General features: G+C 38.9%; 1 protein-coding gene across 5 annotated transcripts in view; it reads left to right on the plus strand.

Moving 5' to 3' along the window:
• Ppn (proteoglycan-like sulfated glycoprotein papilin) overlaps positions 1-12148 on the plus strand; it is a 113592-nt gene that overhangs the window by 83022 nt on the left and 18422 nt on the right. For 3 of the 5 annotated variants that reach the window (XM_076127031.1, XM_076127028.1, XM_076127030.1), the window contains exons 22-43: positions 31-102; positions 296-379; positions 862-945; positions 1519-1620; positions 1727-1762; positions 2256-2372; positions 2763-2846; positions 3377-3460; positions 3796-3879; positions 4513-4629; positions 6162-6254; positions 6575-6610; positions 6861-7874; positions 8027-8119; positions 8384-8515; positions 8817-9021; positions 9272-9339; positions 9537-9917; positions 10281-10454; positions 10699-10816; positions 11182-11468; positions 11871-12047. In XM_076127031.1, the coding sequence (XP_075983146.1) occupies positions 31-102; positions 296-379; positions 862-945; positions 1519-1620; positions 1727-1762; positions 2256-2372; positions 2763-2846; positions 3377-3460; positions 3796-3879; positions 4513-4629; positions 6162-6254; positions 6575-6610; positions 6861-7874; positions 8027-8119; positions 8384-8515; positions 8817-9021; positions 9272-9339; positions 9537-9917; positions 10281-10454; positions 10699-10816; positions 11182-11468; positions 11871-12047 (3642 nt within the window). The remainder of the gene's footprint in view (positions 1-30; positions 103-295; positions 380-861; positions 946-1518; positions 1621-1726; positions 1763-2255; positions 2373-2762; positions 2847-3376; positions 3461-3795; positions 3880-4512; positions 4630-6161; positions 6255-6574; positions 6611-6860; positions 7875-8026; positions 8120-8383; positions 8516-8816; positions 9022-9271; positions 9340-9536; positions 9918-10280; positions 10455-10698; positions 10817-11181; positions 11469-11870; positions 12048-12148) is intronic. The other 2 variants (XM_076127029.1, XM_076127032.1) reach the window with 2 other exon arrangements.

The following is a 12148-nucleotide window of genomic DNA, read 5'->3' on the forward strand; positions in this document are numbered from 1 at the left end:
TGAGTTGTACTGAAGGTTATTTTGTTTTAGACGTTACTACGCCTAGTGGCACAGGCTCCACTCGTGCTGACGTCACAGTTACTGGTTCTTCGGCTGGCACAGGTAAAGTTTATAAACATAAACATACACACCGCGATCACAATATAAATAAAAATGCACATATATACTCTTGTCTTAAAAACTATATCATTTTGAATTAATATACATATAGGTACGTCACCGCTAGAAAAATATATTATTATTTTTGATATCATCTTCCAGTCTATAAGTAGTACTGAAGGCTCTATTGTTTCAGACGCTACAACTGAGTCGATCACGACGTCTAACGAGACAAGTACTGACTCTACCACTGACGGAAACGCCACTACCAGTGCCACAGGTGAGCTCTATTATTTAATCAAATCAGAATCAAAGCAGCCTTTTGATCACGAGTAGCATTGACCAAACGTTTCGCAATTTCTCGAAAATAACACGAGTTTTCGGGCCCTACACCCCAAAGTCTCGACAACAAACGGCTCAAATATGTAGTCTTGTATAAGTCTACTATATTTGTAGACGTTTTGTGGACCCAGTAGCTGTGAAAACAGCCTCGATACTACCAGTTGTTTCTGATTCATGGGTGAGATGTCGACGCATGTTGCATCCCAAACCAGTTGCCGACCCATCTTCTAAGGCACCAACTATACACCATCCTGTTTCTTGCCAACGTAACGCTTTAGGTTCAAGTACAGCCGGCACACCAACGGTGATAATATTTTGTTTATCTGTATGTGCGGCACTCCTCTGAAGATTAGTTTATAGCTAGTCATTTGTTTTCACAATCCATCTTACAAGTTGTATTCATGGAATCCATTGTTTCAGACGCTACAGCTGAGTCGATCACTACATCTAACGACACAAGTACTGCAGCTACCACTGATGATAACGCCACTACCAGTGCCACAGGTGAGCATTATGATACTACTAGAGACCGTCCGCGACTTCATCCGCGTGGAAACCCTTCCCGTGGAAATCCCGATCCCTCGGGAACTCCGGGATGAAAAGTAGCTTATGTCTTATTCTTGATCTTCAGATACCTGTATACCAAATTTCATTGTAATCGGTTCAGTAGTATTTGCGTGAAGGAGTAACAAACATCCATACATACATTGATACATTCTCACATATTTTTGCATTTATAATATTAGTAGGATGTTGTATATCTTGTTAGGGAACGCGGGCAGGGGTAATTTATGTCGCTTTCAATTCTAAGACTTGTATTCAGGGGTTAATGAGCTTATAGTCAGTTGTGCTCACAGGTCGATTAAATGCTCCGTGGGTGAGCTGGTACGAACAATGCATAAACGAATAGCGACTTAATGATAACTGATCTGGCATGTGAAAAGTTGTTCCCAGTTGTTGTCACATAAAATAATAGTCGTTAAACCAAGGCATTTTGGGTGGCTTGAACATCTACGAGACTAAGGTAAACACAAAACATGTGATAAATAAATAATTGAAGGGTTATTCTTTTTTTAGACGCTACCACTGCCGCGTCTGTCGATACAAGCGACGTGACCACTACGTCTAACGAGACAGCTACTACGCTTTCCTCTGATGACAATACGACCATCAGTAAAGGTCAGTTATACAGTTTTAAAAAACATGGAATAAATACTGCAGCTATATTTTTTAGTGTGCTGCAACTATGTGCTATTAATAAAAAAATATTATTTTTCATTCCTAGGATCAACACGTGCCCCACCGCCTACAACTACATCAGGTTAGTAATAATATATTGTCATAAGTAAATACATACTCAAGCTTTGCCATTCACAATGATAATGTCATGAATTACGGGCGAGCCTTTTGCCATACACCGGAAAGTAAAATAGTTACTTAACTCCGGGTTACTATGGAGAAATATTTATATATTATTATAGAGCAGTGATAGCCGAGTAGTATAAGTTGACACCTCTCACTCAAGTAATCGCAGGTTCGAACCCAAAGCAACACACCAATGACTTTTCGAAGTTATGTGTGTATTAAAAATAATTATCACTTGCTCCAACGGTGAAGGAAAACATCGTGAGGAAACCTTGCATGCCTAATTTTTTTTATATACATTTATTGAGGGCATGCAAAGTCCCCAACCCGCATTTGGCCAGCGTGGTAGACTCAAGGCTTTACCCTCCCTCATTACAGGAGGAGACCCTTGCCTAGCAGTGGGACATTAATGGGTTAAATTTTTATTATAGAGGTGTCTATTGTTTCAGAAGCTACCACTGCTGAGTCGGTCACTACATCTAACGACACAAGCACGACACCGACTACCGACACAAGTACTGACTCTACCACTGATGGGAACGCCACTACTGTCAGTGGTGCTACAGGTGAGCTCTATAATGAAAGTAGTGAATACCAATGAAACCATGCAGTACAAAAAAACTATGCATAATAATTAATAATATTTATTGTAAAATAAGATTTTCTTCAACAATTAAAAATAAGAAGTTTAAATTGAATCCCAAATTAATAATTAATTAACGAATGAACAAAATGGAACCCCGAATTAACAAGTTAATCATCGAATTAACAAATTAAATCCAAAATAAAAAAAACATTAAAATACTGATATAATACAGCTGACACGCCAGCGGTGGCAATATTTCGTTTATCTGTCTATGCGGCCGGCATTCCTTCTCCTGAAGATCAATATATAGCTAGTAAATCGTTTTAATAATTCAGTCTATGAATTGTACTAGAAAAATCTATTGTTTCAGACGCTACCACTGAATCTACCACCACGTCTAACGACACAAGTACTGACTCCACCACTGACGGCAACGCCACTACCAGCGCTACAGGTGAGCTTTGTAAGATCAATATACCGCGATAATGAACATACATACATTATATTCTTCAAATAAATCTTGAAAAGTTTAAGATTTATTTATTTATTTCCACACTATATTTTAAAAATACTTATTTTGTAAATATACCGTGGAAATATTGCTCAACATGTTGTGCAAGACGACAGACATGACCAAAATGATGGTAACTCGTTTCATCAACAATGGTTTATACCTAATAGAAATATTTTTAAAACCATTTGGCGATTAATAAGAGTAACCAAGAGTTTCTTACCAGCTTTTCTCATTGGCTCCTCCTTCCGAATCAGCGGTAAATTCACTTGCTGTATCAATAATAATTGTCAGCATTTGAGCTAAATGAATAAATGATTTGATTTGATTTAACGTGTCGGGCAAGCGTTGGATGGCACGATACAGACACGGATGCACAAAATACATACATAGAGATAAATCTTGAAAATTAATTTTGTAGATAGTTACCTACTTGTTTATATCTTATACTCTACTAAAGGCGCTTGTTTCAGACGCTACAACTGACTCGATTACTACGTCTAACGACACAAGTACTGCCGCTACCACTGACGACAACGCCACTACCAGTGCCACAGGTGAATTCTAATAAAAATACTTATATACATACACACAAGTATTCTTGCACTTATAGATAATTGTCTAAAGAAAGTAATAAAATTAATAACGCCAACTAATAATTCTCCCTCTGCTGGAAAAGGGTTTCCTTCTGTAATAAGGAAAGCGTAAGTCTTTGAGTCCAACGAGCTTATCAAATATATGCAGCCTTGTTAATGTCAATTTACAGCATGAGCATGCAAACAAGATTTCATTACGATGTTTTCCTTCACCGCTAGAAAAAAATATATTTTTTTCTTATTTCTTGATTTCATCTTTCAATCTATAAGCAGTACTGAAGGCTCTATTGTTTCAGACGCTACAGCTGAGTCGATCACTACATCTAACGAGACAAGTACTGACTCTACCACTGACGACAAAGTCACTACCAGTGCCACAGGTGAGCTTTACTTAAATACTTTATTTTATACACAAATACGAAAGTACTTTTACATGTATACATATATTTGAGTAATAAAACAACTCCAACTAAACAACTCCTGTGGCTTGTGTTGGGAAAATTTGCGTTCCTACAAGAACTGTATTGCAGAGTTCTCCAACATGCAAGATTTCATCACGATGTTTTCCTTCATCGTTTAAAAAAACGATAATTAACTGCACGTTTGGCTCAGTGGTTAACGTGGTCACCTCGCCGGAATAATCGTAACGCCGCGAGTGGTGGGTTCGAATCCCAACTGGGGACAAATATTTGAGTAATGAGCACGAGTATCTTTTCTAATCCTGGTTATTTATATATACTGGCTATATAAGTATGTATTTAGAAGTATATAAGTATGTTTATCAGTTATTTAGTTATCATAATAAAAGCTATGCTTAGTTGGGAGTCAAATGACTATGTGTGAGTTGTGCAATAGTATTTAAGAATTAGTATTATATACATAATAATTTCTCATATTATTATATTTATTTATTTATTTTAAACTTTGTATACAGAGCTGTATAAAGGCGGACTTAATGCCAGGAGCATTATAATATTTGTCTTTACGTTGTACTTAATATTTTACTGTTTCAGACGCTACCAGTGGAACAGCTGAGTCGATCACCACGTCTAACGACACAAGCACCACACCGACTGTCGACGCAAGCACTAGCTCTACCACTGACGACAACACTACCATTAGTACCACAGGTGAACATAAACATACATATTTGTTAATACAATTAATACGAATTTTTCAAATCGGAAATGTAGTTCCTAAGATTAGCGCGTTCAAACATACAAACAAACAAACTCTTCAGCTTTATAATATTATAGTATAGTATAGATTAGTAAAGATTACAATTTACTTGAAAATTAGTATACATGTAGTAAGCTGTAGCCAGGCCTGTGTGGGTCTACAATCTTGACAGAGACGAGTAATAGAATAATCATAAGTAGGTAGATTAACTCGAAAAATAATGATGAAGAATAATTAAAAAATGACTACGTTTTGCGCGCGACTTCGTTCGCGTGGTTTGTGACACAATTTTTATACAAACTTTCATCCCCTATTTTGTCTCCTTGGAGGTAGAATTGATCAAAATCCTTTCTTAGCGGATGCCTAGGTCATAACATCTACACTACATTCCAATTTCAGCAAAATTTCAACCCGATAAGTCCAGTAGTTTGGACTATGCGTAGATAGATCACTATGTCAGTCAGGCATCTTTCAACTATATACATAATCACTACATAGTATAAAACAAAGTCGCCCATTTTGTCTGTAGTCCCTTCGTATGCATAAAACTTTAAAACTACGCAACGGATTTTGATGCGGTTTTCACTAATAGAAAGAGTATTTTCTCCGACAGGTTTTTATATATAATTGAAATACATTGAAACTATATTAGCTGAGTTATAGCGATTTATGTCCAAGAAGTCAGAAAAAAAATCTAATTGAAGATTGCATTTGTGCGTGCGCCGCTTATACCGTTGGATACAAGTAAGAACAATGTATAGCAAAAACATTGGTCTTTATTAGTTCTACAAAAAAGTCCGCGATGACATATATCCAGCTTTTTTATTTAAGTCACAAAAACTACTTTTCTGTATTAAAAAAACATTTAATTCGTTGGGTGATGTTTAACTGGTGATATAACCAATAATACATATATCCTTATCAAAATAAGTAAGTTCATCATCACGAGCATTTAATTTAGATTATTTTTGCAGTTTACAGTGTGTTATTTAGACATATAGTTTAGGAGATATCACGATATTAGTATTGCGGCACGGTACGGGTACATAAAAAATAAATAATATTAAAAAGTAGGTACTACGACTTTGATCTATACATATAAGACAAAAAAAAATCTGTACATTACTTAAATATTTTTTCCAAAAACTGATAGGGGGGGCGATCAAAGAAGAGTCACAGAAACCAAAAAACATTTTAATATTTTAAACGCGGTTAAGGGAAAGAGAAGTTATTGTGAATTGAAAATTAGTATCCAATATGTGTTGGTGCGTTGACTGTATTTGTCGAAGTAGCGGGATACACGCAAACGAAGTTGCGCGGGTCAGCTAGTAATATATATATTTAGACTTTATTATTGATCACAAAACGTCAAAAATATTATCAAACATATTAACTACTTACTATCGTGGCTCTCACTGCACTGCAAGCAAGGGTATTTAATGCCTTTCAGGCTGAGTTATATTAACGAGCTCTTTTGTTTCAGACGCTACTACTGACACGATCACTACGTCGAGTGACATGAGCACCACTCCATCTAACGACACCAGTACTACTTCTGCCGACACTTCTACCACTGGTTAGTTCTATTATTTCAATCCTAATTTTTTCTTCATCCGACATCTCCCGCACTATAAATTGCTCTCGTGTCGCGGGGACTTTTACAAACATACAAACAACGGACACAATTACAACGAAACCCGTAATAATTATTTGTGGATCGCACAAATAATTGTCTCGTGTGGGAATCGAACCTACGACGTCCCGACGCAATGGTTGCGGCGTGGTGATCTTAACCACTGCGCCATAAAGGCAGTCAGAACAAATTAATGCAACCATGTTTTGTCAAATGACATTATTCTTCTATTCTTTCTTAATAATACTGTTTTCAATTTCCAGGATCTACACGTGCTCCACCTCCCACTACAACGTCAGGTTCGTATTAACATATAATATGATTTATCCATTGTTTTAAGTTTCAGTTTATCAAATATTATAAACTATCTTATGTAGACCTGTTTCCTTAATAAAGGCAGTAAAATTTAAGATCACAATAGCTCCTCAGAATTTACGAGAATTAGGAAAACAGTTTCACTAATGTTATTTTAACCAAATTTACAATCACCCATAACAGCATTCCTCAAATAATCAGTTCGTGTAACGAAATATTTACTTTCTCTTTCAGCGAGCGATTCATCTTCAAGTATATCAACTACTGACTCTTCAGTGACGGCAGAAACAACAACTTCTGCAGGATCCGATTCGACTTCTAACACAACAGCCACTGAATCGTCTGCAGTGACGACCGAGTCTACCACTTCGGGATCAGCTTCTACTTCTGATACAAATGCCACAGAGTCATCTACAGTAGCAGTAGAATCTACTACATCTACGGGAACCGATTCAACTGCCAAAACAACTGGCACTGATACATCAGCAGGATCTGACTCGACTACAATTGAAACATCTACATTATCGGCAGAATCGATTACAACCGCGGAATCCGATTCGACTGCCAAATCGACTACCTCGGAGATATCTACGGGCTCCGATTCGACTGCCATTGAAACAACCACAGCATCGGCAGAATCGACTACGTCCGCGGGATCCGATTCAACTGCCAAATCAACGGACGCTGAATCATCTACAGTAACGGCCGAGTCCACTACTTCAGGATCTGATTCTACTTCGAATGCGTCTGAAACAACAACTGTATCGGTAGAATCGACGACATCTACCGGATCCGCTTCCACTTCAAATACAACGGCCACTGAGACCTCTACAATAACAGTCGAAACGACTACTTCTATCGAATCTGATTCCACCGCCAAAACTACAGTTGAAGCATCTACAGGAACAGAATCTAGCACTACTGCAGTACCCGATTCAAGTGCAACGACCATCGAAACATCAACAGGAACGGCAGAATCAACCACTTCCACAGGATCGGAATTGCCGTCCAATACCACAGTCACTGAATCATCCGCAGCTACAACTGAATCGAGTACCACCGCGGAGTCTGATTCAACAGCAACTACAACGACCGCTGAAACATCAGAAGGATCTAGTACTACAGAATCCGGATCATCTAAGAGTGGCTCTGAATCAACGACAGAAACTACCGAATCAACTACCACTGCGGGATCTCTGTCTACAAGCGAGAGTGAATCGACTACTGAAGTCTCCGCGGCGTCTGGAGGTATGATTGAACTGTATTATTTTTTATCGTTGCTTTTTTGAAGATATATAAAAGTTCAAAGACTGTAAAATCCAAGGCCTTCATTGAAGCAGTTTTTAATTTGTAATCGTTCGTTTTGTAAAAGATTAATCTATAAACTTATAATACTTCAGGTTCAACTGAGGCATCGACACCCACTGGCACCACAGAAGAAGGTTCAACGGAAGCATCTACTACTGAAGAACCGTCGCTGTCCACTGGTAGAAGTACGTATCTAGATTTTATTAAAACAATTATTTTATAATAGAAAATAATAAGACTAGAAATTGACATGATAAATAACCAAATTACATTAGAAATATATAATGACTGTGACAGCTTCTTTTAAAATTTACTCACGCACAAAGTCGGAAAACTTCAAAGACACGACTTAAGTTCTTCGACAGCATGTGTTGTGTAACTGGTAATAAATTATAGCAGAAATTATGAAAGTTAAGAGGAAATAACAAAAATATTTTCTTTCATTACAGCGACCTGGACTTGGACAAGTACAATGTCCATTGAGCCCACGAAGATGTGCAAGCCAAGGAAGCCGTGTGAACAGACCAAGTTCGGTTGTTGCCCTGACAAGAAGAGACGCGCTAAGGGACCTTTCGATGAAGGTAATATCGCTATTATTTTTAATAGAAGAGTTTTTTCTGCCGTTGTAACAATAAATTGATCTCATCTATTAGATTATTGTTTTACAATTTTCGAGGTATATTTACGTTTTTTTGACAAATATATTTTATCCTAATCAAAAGTTTAAAGCCGTAATAAACTTAACAAATTACTGTCCCACTGCTGGGCGAGGGTCTCTTCCCGTAATGAGAGAAGGGTTAGGCCTTGAGTCCACCACGCTGACCAAGTAGGGGAACAAATAAAAAAGATAATAACATACTAATAACGAAATAATTGCTTCAGGTTGTAGCCCCAAGCCTCGTACCTGCCTGGAAACAAGACACGGTTGTTGTGAGGACGGTGTATCGCCGGCACAAGGACCTAACTACGAGGGCTGTCCCGTCTTACCGTGCGAGGGCACGCTCTACGGCTGTTGTAAATCTGATAATAAGACTGCGGCTAAAGGAAACGACGATGAGGGATGTCCACCACCGTGTGTCGCATCTGAGTAAGTACTTTTGCCATGTAATATTTTTTTACTGTCTCTGTGGCGCAGTGGTTAAGGTCGCCACGTCGTGACAACTGCGCCTGGAGGTTGTTGATTCGATTTCCACACATAACAATTAACACAGAGAGATCTAAATACCATTGTTTTTTTACTGAAATCATAATCAACAATGTTACATACCTCCTCGAAACAGAAATAAAATTATTGAAAATGTTGATTTTAATAAATACATCATTATTTTCTTTCTTAGGTTTGGCTGTTGCGCTGATAACGAGACTGCAGCTACAGGACCGAAATCTAAAGGATGTCCAGAGAGTGGTGAGTATTTCAAATGTTGTTGTCGCAAATGTCGCTTATATTTTATGTAATAAACAACAATTTTATGACTTGAGTAGGGAATATTGTATACGAATGTAGGTCAATGTTAGGGTTAAATTGAAAAAATATTAAGCAAAAAGTAAATGACTGGACCACACTGGAGATTCTTTTGTCAGCCGTATACTTGTCATTTACAGAGACAACTACTACATCAGCGGTCACGAGTACAACAGGCGAGTCCTCCACAGTCACCACCAGTGAAGTCAGCTCGACTGTCACCGACACCACTACTTCAGAAGTCAACACAACTGTCACGGAAACATCTACACCAGAAAGTAGCACTTCGACTGCCATTGAGAGTAGTACTACCACTGCGGAGACCTCCACATCTGAGAGCAGTTCTTCCGTTGAAGACACTTCCACCACTGACGTCAGCACTACCACTGCCGCAGCTACCTGCTTCGACTCACAGTTTGGATGTTGCTATGACAACGAAACTGAGGCCTCAGGACCTGATGGACAAGGATGTCCATGCAATATTACTGAATTTGGCTGCTGCCCTGATGGCGTTTCACCAGGTACATTTCTATTTCTTCTCGTCACTATTCACAGCTGATATAATTACTAATTAGCTTTTACCCTTATATTTAAACGGATTGCTGATATGAACATGTATGTTGGCCGTGGCATTCACCGGTCGGTAAAAGATCTGTGGGCTAAACAAACCTTGGCGCGGTCATTCCATAGATGGGTGACCGCATAGTGGTATTTAAACTGGGCGTCTCCGTGCTTTCGAAAGGCACGTAAACAGTCGGTCCCGGCTCTAATCAATTGAGATAATCGTTAAGCCACGTCAAAAGCCTTCGAGCGGCTTCAACAACTTTGGCACTAGGTTAACCATACGATAAGAACGAGATTTAATTATATGTTTGTTTTTTTAGCTCAAGACGAAGACAATAAGGGCTGCCTAGGAGATTGTAAGGACACGGCGTATGGTTGCTGTGAAGATGGACAAACTCCTGCTCACGGTCCAGACTACGAGGGTTGCTGTCTGCTTACTGCTAACCGCTGCTGTCCTGATAACAGGAAAGCGGCTGGTGGACCACATCTTGAAGGTAATATAGGTTTAATACAGTATATTCAGAATTCTATTCATATAAAAATGAATGTTTGTCGTTATGTATGATTTTGCATATTTAGCCCCGGTTTCAAAACTCCTGCGTAACTATCCGGTGGACTTTTGGCAGAAGTTTCTTTATTGCTGCCTCTTTATCTATCGGATAGGTTATCGGAAACTTATCCATCAGTCCTGAAACTAGGTGATGTCCTCATTCAACTAATTCATATGTTTTTGAATAGTTTGTGAATGCCAGCACACGCTGCATGGATGTTGCCCTGACAAGGTGACGGTCGCTCGAGGACCGAACAACGAGGGATGCGGTTGCCAGTACACAGAGTTCGGCTGCTGTCCTGATAGGTATTGCCTAAACAAATTTTAACTCAACAAAGTATTTTTACCATACTAGCGGCCGCCCGCGATTTCGTCCGCCTGGACATTAGTTTTCCCGTTTTTAAATTATTTTATTTTATTACTGTCCTTTCATATAAAAGTTGTTCTCCCTTTTTACTCTTCCTAAAGTATCTTAATACCAAATTTCAACCTTCTACGCCCAGTAATTTCGGCTGTGTGTTGTCTATTCACTCAGTAACGGAATTATATTGATAACGTACCTAAACGGTCCAGAAAACTAAGAAAAACATTTTTTTTCACAGAATTGAGCTTGAGCTAAATAGCTGCAGTAATAGATAAAATAACATTGTTTTAATTCAATATAATTTTAGGCACACGACAGCGTCCGGTCCAGACTACGAAGGTTGCTCGTGTCACACATACCAGTTCGGTTGCTGTCCCGACGGCGTCACTATCGCGAGGGGACAGGACCAGCAAGGCTGCCACTGCCAGTACTCCAAGTACGGCTGCTGCGGCGACGGTCAGACCCCGGCTGTCGGACCTGATGAAGCCGGCTGCGACTGCTCCGCCAGCATGCATGGATGCTGCCCTGATGGACGAACCAATGCCGCGGGACCCAAGTTCGAAGGATGCTCAGACAAACCTGAAAATGCACAAGGCAAGTAATAACTGCGGTATAGCGAGTTACCGATCGATATCAAAATAGGGACACAAATTTAATTTTGTTACATAATCAAAGTTTGATAGATAATAATACAGGTACTTATTACTTATTGTAGTGTGATTCTCTACCACTGTTGACTACTTGCTGGCTGGCTGTCGAAAAATTTTGTACGAAAATCTGATCAGCGTCCCTTGCGGGTGTCGTAGGAACTAATTTCTCAGTACATTTTAAATGCCAAAGTCTCGATTCACTTTAGTACCGGCTGTATATAATCACGCTACAGTTCCTGCTTCTTTTATCTTTACATTTAGAATCTTAAAACTTTCATATCTTATTTATAGATACATCGTTTGTTCTTTACATTAGTACCACTTACTAATCTGTATTGTTCATCAGCTGCGTGTAGTTTGGCCACGGACCCTGGTCCATGCTACAACTACACAGCCATGTGGTACTACGACATCACGTACGGAGGATGCTCACGATTCTGGTACGGAGGCTGTGAGGGCAACGGCAACAAGTTCGCTACTAAGGAAGATTGCGAGGATGTCTGTGTACAACCCGCGCCTAGAGGTAAACAATCTTTGATGTCAATATATAAAATATATAAAATCGGTATAATTTATACATTTTACCCTAGGATTTGAATTACGTAATTTGATGCAAATCATATT

The sequence above is a fragment of the Anticarsia gemmatalis genome, chromosome 19 (assembly GCF_050436995.1).
Source record: "Anticarsia gemmatalis isolate Benzon Research Colony breed Stoneville strain chromosome 19, ilAntGemm2 primary, whole genome shotgun sequence".
Classification (NCBI taxonomy): Eukaryota; Metazoa; Arthropoda; class Insecta; order Lepidoptera; family Erebidae; genus Anticarsia; species Anticarsia gemmatalis.